Source organism: Hordeum vulgare, chromosome 5H (genome assembly GCF_904849725.1).
Source record: "Hordeum vulgare subsp. vulgare chromosome 5H, MorexV3_pseudomolecules_assembly, whole genome shotgun sequence".
Lineage (NCBI taxonomy): Eukaryota > Viridiplantae > Streptophyta > Magnoliopsida > Poales > Poaceae > Hordeum > Hordeum vulgare.
In genome coordinates, this window is record NC_058522.1 from 492,726,679 (window position 1) to 492,745,705 (window position 19,027).

Consider the following 19,027-nt stretch of genomic DNA (forward strand, 5'->3'; position numbering starts at 1 on the left):
TCTCTTTCAGTTTTTTCCAACCTTTCTTCAGTTTTTTTCAATCTTTCTTTCAGGCCAACATTTTCTTGTTCAACTAAGTGTAACTTCTCAACAATAGGGTCGATTGGCATTTCCGGTTCCACTACCTCCTAGATAAAAATATCCATGTGAACTTGGTCGGCGTAATTAATTGTCATATAATCAGGAAATGAAAATATGTAGTTATAAAAGATAATATACCACATCCGAATCATAGACTGGACGAGGGCCAACGGAGACGGATATCAAAACCATGGCGCTATACATATAAAAAAAATCTTACACAATAAGAAAATTATATACAAGTAAATATGTAAATCATACAAATCAAAATTTGTTTTGGTAAATAAAAACAATAGGCTCACCAAGGTTGTGTCGGTGACGGGGCGATCGACGGCGGTGAGGAAGGGGACAAGGCGCACGACACTAAAAAAAACCACAAATCATAATTAAATTTGAGCTCAAATTGCATATGTATACATAACAAATGATGAACTCTCTCTAGCTTAGGCATTTCATCAAACACCTAGCTAACACAACAAAAATGAAATGAGCAAGAAAACGAGCAAAACTTGCAATGCCGGAAGAGGGAATGTTGATGCTAACCGTAGGACCGATGGGTGCCAACAATCTTGACAAATGGTGGAGAAAAATGGGGATGGATTAGAGCTCCCAAGAGGAAGGAGAGAGCAAAAATGGAGTTGAGCTCGAGCTGGAAAAAATGGAGCTGAGCTCGGGGTGGAATATAGGGGAGTGCTTTAGGACCGGTTTGTGTTAAAAACCGGTGCTAAAGGGTCTAACAGCGGGGCCCCGCAGTTGCTGCAAAAATGAGAAAAACTTTAGCACCGGTTTGTGATACAAACCGGTTCTAAAGGTCTGTCCACTGGGCCCCCCTCCCTGCAGCAAACGGTCCAAAACCCTTTAGGACCGGTTTGTGTTACAAACCGGTCCTAAAGGCCTTGCGGCCATTTGCTGCAGGGAGGGGGCCCAGCGGACAGACCCTTTAGAACCGGTTTATATCCAATCCGGGTCCAATGTGGTTGGCTCAATGCCCTGTTTTCTACTAGTGACTGCTAGCTATCACTAGTACTAGATCGGTTCTATTCTCTCAGGCCCGTTTGCTATTTTCCTGGATCGTCCAATCACTTCTGTTAGAGGAGTTCGTCAAGACGTACGCTAATTTTCGTGCAAAATTTAGGCGCCTTAGAAAAGGGGAAGGAGGGAGTATTCAAGAGTGGTCTTGTTTCAAAGTCATCATCACAACGAACACAAATATGCAAACTATTATTTCTATGACGAGTGAAGTCTGAAATCAACCTTGTGATTATAGATGCGGTCACAAATGAACTCCGAACTTTAAACCCCGGAACTCTGTATCCTGAACTCTTTGATCCCGAACGGTGGGGTCTTTACGTGGCTGGGAACGGGCCGAGTCAACACCCGCGGATGGGTCTCACACTATACCTGGTCGAGCCGGACCAACTCGCTGACCCCTTCGTCTTCCAGTTTGCCCCTTCGTCTCCCATGACATGACTCTGTTCCTCTTCCACGGCGGCGACGACGACGGCGACGAGTGGAAGATCGTTGCGGCCGCTGATGACCATAGTAGTAGAAAAGAGCGAGGTACGCCTGGTCCTTCTCCCCTCTCCAATTCAGTCTTTTTCTTTGTTTTGTCTTGGTTAGGTTTAGTGTTTTTGAATGGTGAAGCTGCAGAAATTCGGGGTCTTAATCAGTCGATTTGCTAGTGATTTATGTTGTCCACTATATTAATTAGTTGTGATGCTTGCAATGTAGGTTATTTTTGTTGAATCCAGGCTTGGTAGTAAATTTTTGCACTCCTGACAGTCCTGAAACAACAAACCAGTTGCAGAAACAACGACCGCGTTGCAGAAATAATTCCTAAAACAACGAGCGTGTTGCAGAAATAACGGTCGTATTGCCAAAATTACAACTTCTTTTGACCCATGTTGTAAAAATTACGACATGTTGCAAAAATTAGTGTCATGTGTCTCGCTTGCAGCACCGACAACCGACCTCACAACATCTTGCATCAAACTTACAAAAATGACATATAACCAACAATATGTATAAAACAGCTTGCAGCAATGATGCTTGACTGAGTTACCGTAATGAAATGTAGCCACGTGTCTCCATGAAAAGTGTGTGCTGGCTACCAAAGCAAGCATTAGCTTACTAGTGCCAAATCCTTTGGTACTCACTTCGCGCTTCCTTGTGTTGTTATTTAGCTATGTAGCAAAAGCACTGCTGTGTGAAGTAATAGTAAAAAAAATACCCAGTCACATGGACCACTGTGTTGAGTCGGCTTCGGTCACAATTTAGATGGGTGGGCCTGCTTCGCGTGGTGAAAGGTATTGAGAAATAAAGCATGTGATCAATTATATTGAAGGAATGTCTTTTAGAAAGGTGTCTGTTAGAAAAAAGATGTCTCCCAACACACCCCTTCATCTTGTATATAAGTGAGTCTCTCACATTTCAATGAAATGAGTGAATCATTTAAACTTTTTATTTGTCTCTTTACATTCATTCTACAATACGATATCAACACGTAGTCTCTGCCTAGAGAGTAATCCGGCCAAGAAAACAACCGTTATACCAACGATAATGGGGAAGCACATTTCTGCGTGAGACGAAGCAGCGGTCTAATGTACCACAGTTCTCCGTGTGTCACTCGCGATTGGAGGCCGGAAATAAACGGCGTCCATCCCGATGATGAGGCGTGAGATGCGAATGGCGTTCGCGGCGGCAGCAACAGCAGGCGATGGCACACGGTTGATCGCGCAGACAGCATGCAGCGGCAATATCATGCAGCATGCATGCATTTGTGTACACGAGACTAATCATCAATATATTCATTCCTTTTGTCTTCTTGTGATTAAGAAGTACAGAGTAAGAAATATCGGATACATTGTGTTTTCATGCATCTAATTGATTCATTGAATCAGCCACAAAGAGGCGGTCGGTAAGCATGGCTGCACGGCTTTAGCGGTTACTCCTGAAACGAAACTGGTGGCGACGGCCAGTGCGGCAACAACGCTTATGCATGAATCAACTTAGTTGTCTTTTATGATTATTATCAGACGTTTAATCATGTATCTTCTTTATTCATCTAGTGCATGTACTACTCGTCTGTATCGTGCATGTGTACCTGAAGATACAAATTGCTACTCCAAGCAGGAATCAGAGGAATTGTTCAACGGCGATGGCATCGATTCTAGTCCTGGCGGTGGAAGCCATCGATACGATCACTGCGGTCTTTGACCGACGTTGGATCGCAACACGACAGACGACGACTGAGCACGCGAACGCGCATAACAGCGTGTGTCTTGGAAGTCAGCCTTGTCGTATCTCGCCCCTTATAGCGATTGAGATATCCGCTCTTCGCGGATTGGTGGCTCTTGCAACCACGGATCCAATCTCGGATTCCGACATGCAGAGACGCGTAGAGCACCGACGGCGGTGAGGGGGAAATTCCGCTCAGGAATTGGTAACCGCACAAGAGGAAGAGATATCTTGTCTCTTTTGTGATCTTGCAAATCACGTCTAAGTCCATGTAATTTCTGGATCAGCCCTTTGGCTTATCAAAAATTGCGGTTTAGATCTGAAGCTTATTGAAATTACAGCCAAGCCATCAAGCTTGTTGGACTTAGTAGTTTAGCCCTCGGGCTTACTGTTTTCAGCACTATAACCATAAGGTTATTGGTATTTGCGTTTTATGCCTAAGGCTTCAGAACAAATACATATGATAGATCTTTGGGTCCTGCTGAATTGCATAATAATTGATTATGCATCATTTTACGTCATGTAAAATGACCGCTTGAGGCCCCAAGTCCTCATATATATTGCACAAGTATGTTCATACTTCTGCGTTTATTTGTATTACATGAGTAATACTTCTGCAAAGAAATATGTTGATTTCATTATTTACATAGAATATGGAATTTGCTTGCAAATTTGGGAAACATGAGGTAGTGAAGTGTATGACACTGCCTGGTTATGTCAAATTTATATTTGTCACAAGGAATAGACAAATGATGCATATTGCATAATTGTAGAGTATCCAATATTGTTGTGAGGTCTATATTATGTCATTTCGACATAATGACTACCTTTAGTTTTGAACACAACTTATGGATGGCATCTATGGCAACGAATTAAATTTCGTTTACAACTGCGAGGTCTACACCACCATGTGGTGATTACCTTCAATGTGTTTTAATTAACATGAGGTTGTAAGAAACTCCATAAGAGTAAAGTCTACACTACTCAGTAGTGATTATCTCCATGTGTTCAAAGCAAAGTGAAGGCACAAAACTTATGACATAATCATTATGAAGCCTACACCGTGGTGCTTACCTTCATGATGTTTTTCCAAATACTTGTCAATTTCATAGCATTTGTCTTGGTTGTGACTACAGTGTCACATGCTCCATCAGGAGAGGAATCCAAGGCATTAGTGGCGATTATGCTACATATTATGCTATGAAGATAATTATGCAAAAATACTTGCATATTTTGGTGATTGCCTTCCATGAGTACACAATTTATGAGATGTGATCATAGCAACGAATTAAATTTCGTGCACAACTGAGAGGTTTATGCCACTTTGTGGGAATTACCTTCATGTGTTTTAAATAACATAAGGTTGTACACAGGTTATGATTGATTAAAATATCCATAAGAGTGAGGTACCACTACGTGGTTGATTACCTCTGTGTTTTATGGGAATAAAAGATTTATTCTTTATGAGGTGATTATACCTTTAATTTGAAGAACTACATCATATTGTGATTATTATCTTCTTGTGAAGGCTTGCTTCTGAGTCACTAAGAATCACCATGATCATGATTATGCTTAGCCATAGCATTTTCATTGTACTTAATTTACTGTAAATTAATGCATGATCATTTCATGCCATATGTGGCTGACCTTTTTAAAAAGGAAATGTGATGTAATGACACAAGGTGGACGTCATGATTAAACATGGGTCATGGACATTAATATTTTGTCAACCCGTGGCCTTGTCGCCACTGAAACTCCATCTACAGAGAATGTCATGGCTATTTATAAATAGTTGAAATGTGCAAATTTGCATTTATGTGACATCGCAATGTCTCGGTTCTCAGACGGAGTATTTAATGGATGATGAATATCCATTTGCCCTTTGGGACTACCTTAGGGAGAGATATATCGTCATAAGCATCACATGAGTGAGTATTCATTTGTGTTCAGGACTTGAAGTCTGTTGGCGCTTATTATTCTATTGTCTATAAATCAAGACTAAGTTGAGATTATGTGATAAGGCAGTCTCAGATCTTGATCTGATTGTATGTCCTTACTGCACTTTACATCCTCCTATGATGGTAAAAGAAACACCATCTTCATTTCAGGGTAAAAATATGATGACCTTTTTGTGAAGAGTCATCTGGTACACCCCAATGGATGATATATCATTACCTGAAATTTGTGCTAGTGTTTTCAGTACTAAGCAATACGTGGTTAGAGAACCACGAGGAGTTGAAAGTAAAGTGAAAAAAAACAAGTACAAATGGAGTGTATATCTCATAAAGGAATGTGTCATTTAAATAAATGATCACAATGACAACTACCAATTTTGTCAAAGATGTGGTTGTATGAAATATCTTATTAATGATTACCAAACTTTTAAGTTTTTGGTTGAATCATGTCACCGACTCATTGGAGAAGGCGAATGAGTTTAATGGGATAAGTTTGAAGTTCTACTTCAGATGGACAACCAGAAAACATTCTGGTGTAGTAGAAGGAGAATGCACTCCTCTACATTGATGATATGCTTGTGGAATGACATTCCCAAGATATTTTGGAGTTCTTAGTTATCCCAAGGTATCATTAGCCTATAATTGTACTACTATAGGTGGTATAATTTGTAACATCTTGTCCATGTGACATGATAGTTGTGAGGAATTGATTGTATGAATCATTCATAGACAATATTGTTGCGTACACAATAATTTTTCCTCCTTTACCTTTCTGGTATGACGACGATTAGAAAAATTATTGATAATTCTATTGGCTACAACAAAGTTGTAATATTCCTAACAATCGAAAGATTTTATGTGCACTACATGTGCCATAGAGGAATTAATTTTAAGGCACTCTCACCTTAAAATTTGAATGTGCCACTCATTATTCTTGAACAGATTCAAGAATGATGCAAAATATTCAACCATTGGCTGGGTTATTTTGGTACTTCATGGTATTCATAGACACATCTAGAAGATGGTCTTAGGTGTGTATCTTCCACACAAAACCATGTGTTTACTGAATTAAGTGCTCAAATTGACGAATTTGGAGCAAATGATTATATGCATGGGATAGTTCCATTGGAATGGAAATGTCGTTGAATTTGATTCACAAGAAATCCATGGTCATAGGCAGTACATCGTGTACTTACTCAGAATGGTGTGGCTAGATCTCTTGTCAAAGAGAGTCAAATTGCATGGCCATTGCTGCGGAATTGTAATTAACCAACATTTTGTTGGTGGTAACATGCGGTCTCACACACCGTATATTTGGTCTACATAAGATCAAATGCATTTAATACCGTATCCCCTTGCGGTCTGTACGTGGAAATCGATGAAGTATTTCCCATCTGCGATAATTCGGTTGCATACCGATATCACCACCCCAGTGTACATCAAGGGCCTTCACATATATTTGGGGTCTATGTGAAGAATAACTGAGGTATGATTGTTAATCCGTCAAATACCTTAACCCTAGTGAGGGGGTTATTTGTAGCCCGTGCGCTGATTGCTTTTGCAATAAGGACATTTTCTGGCATTAGGGCGAGTAATGTACCATATAGAATGCCACGAAATGCATCATAAATGTCATATACATTTTGCACGTACTTAAGAATCTGAACTAGAGATTCTGATTAGGAGAATTTGCAACATATTGCAAATAATCTTCCATATACATTTACTGATGAGAAAGGTGTCACTGAATTTTCTACCAGAACGAGTGGAGGTACCTAATAACTACTCGTATCCCCAGATGAGAGCAAGAGGGGGAGAATTCTGGTCACATGGGATTAAGTTCTCATATGTTTTTTGCGGAAATAGAGGAAATGGTCTCCTCAGTCAGTAAATGTGATTCAACCTCACGTTGAATGACACTTGATGGATGCGCGTCATCCATAGCCCAACATCGATGTGCACGCATTTTTTTATGATGCTGGGACATCGAAACACCTTGACTCCGTTGTTGTGGGAAATCACAAGGAGTTAAGAGGCATAATGATAATTCCACTAATGATATTGATTCATGAGAATCGTATATTAAAGTCTACATATGTCGACATAAATTTCTTCTTGAGAATTGCAGAAATCCTTTTGGGCCCTGAACCAAAATCCACGGGAAGTGTTGTTGACACTTATATTGGTTCAAATGAAAGGAAACAATTAAGAAGAGTAGCACTCGCTCATCAAAATAGAGGTGTTTACCATAGTAAAACCCGCTCCTCATAAGTATCTTCCGTAGTGAAGAGAAGTGATTTTTCATTCAGAAACAAAATAAATGAGGTGGTGAGAAAGCGAGGCTTGTAGCACATGGGTTTCCGCACAGACCTCACATCAGTTATGATGTAGCATACCTTCTCGGTATGAGTGGAATTATGTTTCGATACTGAATTGGCAGTACAAATTCATGCGGTTGATGTATGTAATGGCTACATACTCACATGGATCATTTTAGTTCGGATATATATTTTGAAGTCGTTGAAATGGCTTAATATTCCGAATTCAATGATAGATCGCAACATGTGTGTGAAGCTTCAAAAGTCATTCTTTGACTCTGAATTTGGACGGAGAGTCGTGTGGTACAACCGACTAAGTGAGTTACTCCTTGACAAGGATTACTCTAATACTGATGATTGTTGATGTGTATTCATGAAGATATCATGAATTGGATTTACATCTTCTTATTGATGTGGATGATCTTATCATCAATGTCTATACAAGACATATTAAACCCACACAATCATTTTGAGACGAATATTTGGGTCAAACCAAATGATGCTAAGTTTATAGCTTTAGCAAAATCCCTCGAGAATAAATGTATGTCAGTCTTTGTATATCTGGAAATATTGAAAACATTCAATATGGATATATCGTATCAAAGACACATATGGTCATATTATACTTTACATGGGACACAAGTCCATGGGAGATGGTGAAGTGATAATGGACATGAAGTTCCATATCTGAGTACCATCGGAGCACTCATATATATTGCAAAGTAAGTCAGTCATGACACTATATTTTTTGGCAATTTATTGAGAGTGCAATCCCCAATAAAAGGTATAATGGTTGGTGTAAGGAATATCCTTGGATATGTCCAAGACACAAACGGTCTTGATTAATTCCATTGAGAAAATCAAGATGGGACCATGCTGTGATATCTTCATAGTGGCTGATATCCGATCCCAACAATGCCATATCAAAAATTGGATTTAATGAAAGAGTATTCTGAGTGAAGCCTTCATAATAGACTCTAAATGAGTCCTTCCTATAATCATTCTCCCATACTATGTTTGAAGCATGACAAGATATACATGTCTTCGCAGAATGACTGGTCACATGTGAGATCATGTGGAGATTCATTGGAATCAAAGATCATTATCTACCAAGATAATGTCACTTGTATTGCTTATGGGTTATATTTATCCTCGTGGATTACAGAAATGTAAGAGGATAATCTGCAAACAAATTATTATGATGTTCAAATTGTCTCTACCAACGTTTATATTCCAAAATCGCATTCGTGGAATTGGTATGAGACAACATTGATGTTTGCGAAATTCAGGCGGAGTAAAATCCCATGTTATAAAATGTTGGTGATCTTCAGATCATTCGTATTGTACTCCTTTTCCCTTTATGAGTTTTCCAAGATGGTTTCTCATATAAGGTTTTTAACGAGACAATATAAATACAAGTGCGGATGTATGCCATATTGGTTTCTCCTTATATTTTTCCACTGGGTTTTAAAGGAGTTTTCGATGGCATATTATTATAAGGTTTCTCCTCAATTTTTCCCACAGGGTTTTTGGAGGAGATTTCAGTTTGCAATATACACATAACAAATTGATCAAGGGGGAGTGTTGAGAAATAAAACATGTGATCAATTGTATATGGGAGGGATGCCTCCCAGGAGGTGTCTGTTGGGGAAAAGGTGTCTCCCCAACACACCCCTTCATCTTATATATAAGTGGGTCTCCCACATTGCAATGGAATGAGTGAATTATTTGGACTCTTTATTTGTCTCTTTGCATTCACTCTACAATAAAACGGACACGCTCCACTCTGTAGGATCGAGTGGGCTCAGACCGCGCCGGAGGCGGTTGACGGAACAAGAAATCAGCCGACTGTTTTCAAGCTTTTTCCTTATTAATTTGCAATCCCATCCTCTAACACTGTCACGTGAGCAGATCCTGGTCTAAAACGAGGTTAAGGGTAAAAAAATACAGGATCAGAGAGTTCAGGGTACAGAGTTTCGGGATTTGAAGGTCGGAGTTCATTTGTGACTGCGCCTACAACCACAAGGTTGATTTTAGAGTCCACTCTCTCTTCGACCTTCTGTTCAAAAGATAAAGTGAATTCAGATTTTAAAATCATGTGAAAAAGCATGTGTGGTTAGGTAATTATTGTATCGCTTAATTTTGGGGTGAGACGAGAGAATTTGCATTAGAAGGGGAAAAAGTTATCAACATTATTTATAAACGTTCAATGTGGTTTTTCATGTTCTAAAGCATACCAAAATGCTTGGTTCTGTGTCAATGCACTCCAGATATAAATATTACGAGTTCGTATTAACATTCGTTCTTATCAAGTTTCATTAGTTTTTTCCCGTGTCCTAGAGTTCATGATATTTTTTCATAAAATTTCACCGTATTTTATGATTTGAATTTTAAAACCTGCAAAAATGTATTGAAGGGTGGTCTTGCTTATCGAAAAAGGTTTCCGTCCCGTTTTATAAATAAAGCAACCAACATCGACCCTCATGTACAGACTCACGCCATCACAATACACGCACACACCCAAAACAGGATTCATAGACACTGAACGTAGCAACACTATCCCTGGCATTATAAGAGCAACCAGAGTTTTCAACCGTGAACACGCCACCGTGAAGAGATGAAGCCGCATATGACGAAACGTGTGCTTTAAGACGACGCCTTCAGGAAGGTTACGACACCAGAATGCCGCCACCGCCCGACCCGAGGACCAGAGTTTCCCCTGGAGCAACACGACGGGCAATGAGAGCCGTGACGATGCTTCAAGAAGGGAGCGAGCTACGCCGCCGCCGGTCCGTCCGAAGATGGATCAGGTTTTCACCCCGGCCAACACTCACCACCATCGGACGCCACACCCAGGCGACCACACCGCCCACACGGCCATGGGCACCGAGCAGTACCTCGCCACGGGCTCTACCCATGAGCACCGCGGCACCACCATCGGGGCCGCCGCCCCGACAACCCAGACCTGGACACCACCTCACACGAGACCCACTGCTACCCCAACCACGGATACGAGCAAAAAGGACCCGCCTTTCACAACGCTGGGCGGTCCTCAACAGGGCTCCATCGACCCATCCTGCTGCCGGGCGTGAGACGAGCTCAGTCCTACTCTCGGGCGCGAGACGTGGTCGGTCCTCCTGCCTCGCGCGAGACGAGGTCGGTCCTGCTACCGGGCGTGAGACGAGCGATGGACCGTACTGGGGGAGGGCCAAACCTACGATGAAGGTAGCATCCACACAACGAGGAGAGGGATCGAAAGACGAAATGGACAGACTACAAACGAGCTGACGCCGAAAAGCCAATCACCGCCCAAGCCAGCCCGCCAAGCTGTCGTGTAGCCGCCGCACCACCAAAAGGCCACAGCCCGTGCCCGGCCTCCACGCGCAGACGCCCACGGCCGAAGCACCAGCCACGCCGGGCCGCTGCCCCTCTAACGCTGCCCATCCCGATCCCACCATCAGATCTGGGTGAGCGCCCCGCCACCAGCCCACAGCCAGGCATCCACCACCCCACACACCCATGAAGGCACGAGGAACCTCCAGGAGAAGCAGAGGGAGCCACCAGAGGCCACCAGGCCAGCCGCCGACTAGATCCGCACCCATCGGATCCAGATCGGGCCGTCGCTGCCGTGACTGGCGCCGCCACCGAGGGGCACCACCACGTGCAGCCCACCATGCCGGACCGCGCGTCTGCAACATCGTTGTCAGACGCCAGCCACCACGCCGCCGCTGCCCGAACATCCTGGCCCACGCCGTCCTCTTCGAGGGGGGTGTGAGGAGCCCCACGGCCACCGCCGCTGACCAGGCTTAGTCCGGTGGCGCGCACCGGCGGCAGCAAGGGGAGGGGGAGGAGAGGGAGAGCCCGACCCGAGGGCGCTAGGGTTAGCACTCCCTGTCGCTTGAGGGAGCGACGCGGAAGGGGGCTCGGTAATTAGCTGTGGGTATATTGAGCGGTCTTTCTTTAAAGTTCACATCTTAAGAAACACAATGTTTCGAACCATTTATAAACTAATTAAATTTCCGTTCAAAAGATAAAGTGGATTCAAACTTATCCTCAATTATTCTTGTTCTCAGTTATTTTCAATTTTTCCTTCAAGTATTTGTTTTCCTTTTCAACCAAATTTAACTTCTCGAGAAGAATTTATATGTGGGTTGGAATTTCCAGTTCAACTGCCTCCTAGATTAAAAAATATATGTCACGTTGGTCGTCATAATTGTCATAAACAATAAATAAAACAAATATTTATAAAAGATAATATATACCACATCCGAATCATAGACAGGACGAGGACCGACGGAGGCGGATACCAAAACCATCGTATTATATAATAACAAAAAATAATAAAAGTAAGTAATTTATACAAGTATGTATGTAAATCACACAAGTAAGATTTTTTTTTTTAAAAAGAAGACAAGAACAAGAGGTTCACCATGGTGGTGCTCGCGACGAGATCGACGCGGGGCGATCGACAACGGTGAGGACGGACACGGACGGCACCCTACCCATGTGCAGACTCTAAGAAGTTAATTTAAGCATTTCAAATGAGCTAAACTAGCAGTGACACATTAAAGGATGAAGTAACTAACCTTTTAAAACACTTGTGGAGTTGATGCACGGACAAATGTAAACAAATATTGAGGAAAATGGAGTTTGAAGGTCGAGTTTGAAGAGGACAAAGCTTAACTAGTGTGGCTCGGGCATTTCATCGAACACGTCAAGTGCATGAACTAGAGTGGCAAGGGTGACATATGGCATGGGCACACTTCAGTGAAAAACAGAAAGAGTGGCCAGGGGCGACGGTATATATAGGCAGAACTTTAGTCCCGGTTTTTCTCTAAAACCACGACTAATAGCCTTTCTTTAGTCCCGGTCCGTGCCACAAACCGGGACTAATGATCCGCGGCACGCCACGTGGGAGTCGCTGGATCTTTAGTCCCAGGTTTTTTCCCGAACCGGGACTAATGAGGTGAACCGAACTGGGACAAATGCCCCGACAAACCGAACTAGAACCAATGCCTGCCATTGGTCTCGATTTTGATTTAAACCGGGACTAATAGTTTTTCGACCCTGGGCCGAAAGAGCCTTTTTCTACTAGTGTTACAAACCATATGAAAAAAACATGGGTGTGTGTAGAGCATACCATGGAATCTCAGCCAAAAAAAAACAGCAATAGGAAAAGTTATCGGCATGCATGCACATGACGGTATATATGCCTTTCCCATCACGTAAATGTTCACCAGCAGAGAAGCGAAAACTATTACTCCCTCCGTTCTTAAAATAAATCCTTTTAATTTTTTTAATACGGATTACATATAGTTATATGTACATATATTTTTGTTTAAAAAAATTTATATACATACTTTAGAATGTAAATTTATTAATTATATTTCATATTGATCGTGGAATATCTAAAAATACTTATATTTAAAAATAGAGGGACTAGTTCTATGAAATCATCACAACTTTGCATATCGCCGTTTCGAAAAAAAAACAGCTTTGCATATCGCCCTCTCATACTTCCGATCCGTTTGCTGTCCAGAACATATATGTTGGCGTTTGCGACGCTTTGCTTCCACTGTTTACCAACGTACACGATAGCACCGTAGGCACACAAGCCAACAGGAACAGGTCGATCAGGCATGGTACATGTGCAGGAACAGGTCGACCTCGTAGACGACGGACTCCGGCGTGGGGCTCCCGGCGGGCGTCATGACGCAGTACCCGCGCGCCATCCTGAACGCGCCGGTGCCGCCTACCACGGCGCGCTCGATGGCGCTCGTGAAGCTCAGCACGGGCCCCAGCATGGCCAGCGTGCTCCCGCGGCGCTCCCCGGCCGTGAAGACCAGGTTGATCGCCGACTGCCCGCCCGGCGGGCTCACGAGCCCCGCGCTGACGAAGAGGCCCTGGTACCGGCCGACGAGCGACGAGTTCCTCGCGTCCGGCCCGTCGCGCAGCTCGTCGTCGAGCACGCCGACCGCCCCGAACGTCGCGCCGGCTCCCTGCAGCGGGGACGGCACCGTCGTGAGCGTCGTGGCGTTCCGGCCGGCGAAGGTCTCGTGCATGTACAGGTGGATGTGCGTGAGGCCGTGGTCGCCGGCGCCGGCGCCGGCGCGCGTTGCGAGGTAGGGCGCCGTCCACAAGGCCAGCAGGAGGACGAGCAACAGCGACGGCAAGGAGGGGATCATGGTGATCAGAGTTCAGAACGTGTAGAAATTGATGTTTCAGCTGAGTTGTGCAAAACGCAGCTTGCCGATGGATTCATCAGCCGGCTCATAATGGCTTCATCGGCCCGTCGAGGGACTGTGTCTGAGTATGACGTGCAGGCTAACGATAGACCTGCATGCCCGTATATGTAGCTGTCACAACTAACGAATTAATCAGGATATTCATTTTACATAATTTCAAAAATAGGCATTCTTTAGCTTTCTAAGCAATGTTACCTACTGCTCTGATTGACCAACTTTAATTGCAACCAGCATGAAGCTAATGTTTCATTCAGATGGTGTGTATTTTTTCCCCGAAAGATTTTGTTTATTTATTTGATTGAAGATCCTAAGTATATAATACAATACTAGTTTAGTGCCCGTGCGTTGCCACGGGACAACAAACTCATATCGTTTATCATCATTATTGATCCTCGCCGTTGACTCAACCTCGTTAGTTGTCTCACCACCATCATTGAACGCTTGATCTACCCTTGCTCCCCTCATCAATAGCTCAAGAGAGGATCGTCGTCCTCCCATAGCCCTAACAACATGTGCGAGACATAGTATCATATGTTCATATTTAACATGCAAAATAAAAGGCTAGATAGACATACATCTAGAATATGCAAAATAACAGTTTCTTAATCTAGCCAAGAAATTTGATAGCCCTGATAGATCGTGTAAATACCTCCGTTCTTATGCTAAAATATACACCAATATATAGAAACAAAAATTATAAAGTTGCGGGATAAAAAGCAATCCTACAACCGTGAACACTCTCAGTCTCACTTTCTCCTCACTGCTCACCCCTCCCCCTTTCAGCTAGCCACCAACCATGCTTCCCCATGCAGCCGCCGACGCGTCATGACGCGCATCAGAACGGCGTGCGAGGCACCCATCACGGCCCAACTTTCCACAATGCGCCTCTAAACCCTCCCTCCTAGCTACACAGTTGTGAGCTGAGATCGAGGGGGGAGGGGGTGCAGTGCTCCATTGGACGCGCGCGCAGTCTGGACGACGTCATCCACCGCGCGGCGGCCCTGCCCCATGACCCCGCCGCAACAGCGCCACGCCGGTCTGAATCTTTTGTGGCAACATCCAGTGCGCGTCGTGTCCAGGAGACCCTTCCACAAACCATGTTCGCTGGGATGGGCGGGGATCGACCAGGAGTGGATCGCGTGGTGCACCACGACGCCGACGACTTCTCTTCGCCACCTAGCTCTGCTCCCCTCCCTCTGCTCACGATCAAGATGCCCATGGATCTTATTGATGTTTAAGAACGTGTTGGAATGTAAGGATACCGACATGCTAAATCTTATCATAGAGCTACAAAAAAAGCAGCTCAACAGATAATGTTCCTTTAGTTCATATCGAAGTATTTATTGTCTTGAAAGACTCATCCTTTCATAGTAGAGATATGAGGAGCTCACTAAAGGCAAACTCAGCTCGAATTTGGGTTCTTCATAAGTTATTTGATACATAGTTCCTTATCCATGTACTTCTAATGAGTGATTCTATGGAACTGAAGTCTAAGTCAGTTTTCTTAAAGCTATATCATGATATTAGACAATGCAAAGCATGTATACTCAAAATTCGAACCACGTACGCTAACCACAATCTTGAAGAAAACTACCCCTCTTGCCATGCTATGATGTTAAATATACAGTAATGAGAGGACATCATTCAAATTGTAACATCACCATCATTCAAACTCTTCCAGCATGTGAACTCTCTTCTCACCATCCACACATACTATAAAGATATGTCTTCATACATTTAACACTCATCATGTAAGCTCATCGTGACACAAGAGCTTCCACGCCAGCTATCTCGGGGTGAAGTTAAACAGGTCACATGAGGACCAAAAATATAGGTTTCGATTTACATGCGTGTGTCTATTGCTGAACACACATCGGAATTCTGGCACTACCACAACAACATGTGTCATGGCAGCTAACACTTGCATCTCGAGGATTCAAACTACCTTCGCGATCACCTTTGAACCTCTCAGAACAGCACCTCCCACATCATGAAATCTGGCAGCTCACCCCTGTTTCCTCTCATTGAGATCATCTCATTAGCAATGGACCTTCAGAGATGGTGTAGCCGGTTCTGCACATTGTGTTTCATAGAGCAAAATCTTTCCGCGGCATGAGAAATGTGCATCTCCCCCCAACTTAGGGTCATGGCTGTTGGTGTCTTTCCAAATAGTCAGATTTCCAATTTGGTTTGACTAATTCTGAAACCCTACATGCTAATCCCAATCCCCTCCACCTGCCACCCAATCTACTCATTTACTCCTCCGTCTGCCGAGTTAACGAAAAGAAAAATACCTGATCCACATGGATCAGGGAGAAAGTGGACGTCCTGAGCCACGGCTCGACTCGTCGCCTTCACTAACGTCGTATCCTCCGTTTACATCCAGGCCCACAGCACAAGTGTATTCTTTCATTTTCTAATTTACTGAAGCACTTTTATCTCTACCAGCCATTTAATGCGTCGCATCCCAACATGCAGATCAACCGTCCAGATAAAGAGCAAAGGTGCGCTCGCGAGCAGAAACACCGCGTCCACCAACCAGCTGCAATAAAGAGTTTGAAAAACCTAATGCATCCGAGATTTGCTTATACTATTCTAAACTAATGGTTAGTATAAACAGAGGCAAAGCTTTTGCCTTTTTCCACATGAACCATAAAAACATTTTTTACCACATTTGACGTTACTACATCACATAATCGATTTTTTAAAGTAACATATTCAACAAGCATAATTGCCAAAAGTGAACTCAAACTGTATGGTTAAAAAATGACCACTAATAACTTCCACATCACATGGAAATGAATCAACTCATTTTTTTTAGATTTGACATATCGTGATGGGAGATCTTGGAATATTATGTGCATATTTTGAGGTTATGTTCCATGAGCAAGAGATGGGATAGATAACATAACTAAGCAATCAACTAATGAACTATTCCGATTGTTTTATGGAGAGTTTAAGAAGATTACCTCTTGCTTAAATAAACCGTTTGACTAATAAAATCATGTAATGTGTGATATTTATTGCACCAAGCACAAATATTCTATGATGAATCAGACACCAAACATTTATTTGATTAGGGGCTAACTCTAGAAATGTCAGCGCATGAGTACATGACTACATATGCCAATTCTGAAGAAATGAGCTCTTGTAACATTACTTGTTGAGTATGACCAATTTTGCATGTGTTCTCCACGACTCAATGGTCACCACGCCGGACAGCGACCCATCGATGACCCTCACATTGACATCTATCTGTAGCCAATCAACATGGTGGGTAGAGGTTAGTGGCATCAACTAAACTGATGGTCAGATCGCAGGAGCTAGCAGAATCGTCAGTTCACAACCACAGAAACTTATACAAGCTTAAAATAGACTATGACCACAATCATACAAACGAAAAACAGGCTATATTTTGCAACCCATTTCCCCAAGGGTTGCATGTCGGATAGGCTAATCGTTAAAACCAAGGTTGATCCATCATTAACGAAAGCCTCCATAAATGGTCAAATTCTGTAAAAAATCAAATAAACTATATCCAGAGGACCGTTAACTAACACATCAGGGAGCATTTTGAAGCAGGGAAAATATTATGATTAACATGATTCTCGAGATGTTTTAAAAAAACATGATTCTTGAGAAGTCGAGAATTGTACCTTTTTCAAGCTTGACCTCCTAAAAATAATGAAATCACCAGCTTGCTAGTTCTCTCTGTTGGGTGCCAATAAATCTCACATATAGCCAGAATTCACCAATGATTGCTTGTCCAAAGTAATACAGAAATTCTTACTCTTCTTAGTCATGTAGCTCTTAGGTTTTATTGCCGTGAGTTGAAAAAGTATAAACAGTAAACACGTTACATGCCAGTCCGTGCGTGCGTTGCTAGCTAGTCGATCAATCAATTCACCGATCCATCTCATGGCAAAGCTAGCTAGTACGTTGTTAGCTGATTCAATCCATCTTACAGTAAGTCAGGTTTGCTATGTTTTTTGTTTTTCCATCAAGCGGAAGCCCCAGCCAGGCAGAATACTGGCTTCACAGGAACGGAGACAATCAAACAACAACGTCATTGAAGGAAAGGATCAAGATCTACGCACCTGTTACATTGTCCTTGACGGAGGCATAGGGCGTCAAGTTTGAGCTGTTGGTCTTCTACGCGTTCTCGTACACCATCCGCTGCGCTGCATGGTACTTGCCGTAGCCGCCTGTGATGAGGACGCACACCCTCATCGCATAGTTCACGCCTGCTACAAACCCAAATCGCGAAAGCTACCGGCCGTGGAAGACATCTTGAAGCAAGTAGATGGAGGGCGGAGGTGGAGCGGGACTCAACGACGAGAAAGCGAGAGGGCGAGCCACGGCCACCACCGAGAAAACGAGGATTGCCGCGAAGACGACGCCTGTCACGCGACGCCAGACGCGGACCGACCGCAGGCGCCGGCCCAGCCGGCGCTTCTGCCACCGCAACCATGTCCAGCATGGCTAGCTGCTGCCGGTGCGACACCTGGAACGCGGCGAATAACTCGTCCGTGAACGGGTCGACCTTGAACCGCCGCAGCGCGTTGACCACGTGTGCGTGCCGGACGGACCGATCCTGGACTTGGACCGCGAGGTGGAGGACGAGCTGCTCCAACAGGCTGTACAAGAAGAGAAGCAACTGTCAGAAGAGCTCCAAGCACTGATGCAGCGGGCAATCCAACAGATGAGTTCAATCCAGGAGCACCAATGTCACCAGTTTGCTTCATGAAACAATAAGACATTTGCTTGTGCTCTGGTGATAGATATACTTGTTCGTAAGATAACCAATGTGTATTTTGACAAACTGGTGCGTACCTTATCCACTCTCAGCTACAGTCAAGCTAAGTGAGTTAGAACCGAAATGAAACTGTACACAAAAGTAGAAAGCTAGTAAGCTACAACATTAAAATACACCTCAAACCATAGCAATCCTAACTCCTCACTTTGACCATCAGAGCAATATTTTGAAAAAAATGACCATTTGAAGGTGACTCGGATGAGCCTTTATAAAAATGCAGTAGCTAAAGCATGTTTGAGAAATAATAGCCGTCGACAGATATAGGTAAGAAACAAAATCCAGGCCAAGTTTTTAACATAAGCATAAGCATGGATACTGTGTGAAATATTAGTCTTATTGGATTATAGATAATCTGATAATAAGAGTCAATTTACA

General features: G+C 43.3%; 1 protein-coding gene across 1 annotated transcript; it reads right to left on the minus strand.

Annotated features, from left to right (window-relative positions):
• Positions 1-13,054: 13,054 nt before the first annotated feature.
• LOC123399747 (dirigent protein 1-like) lies at positions 13,055-13,966 on the minus strand. Its single transcript, XM_045094134.1, has one exon. The coding sequence runs from the start codon at positions 13,774-13,776 to the stop codon at positions 13,225-13,227; it is 552 nt and encodes a 183-aa protein (XP_044950069.1). The 5' UTR covers positions 13,777-13,966; the 3' UTR covers positions 13,055-13,224.
• Positions 13,967-19,027: the final 5,061 nt, after the last annotated feature.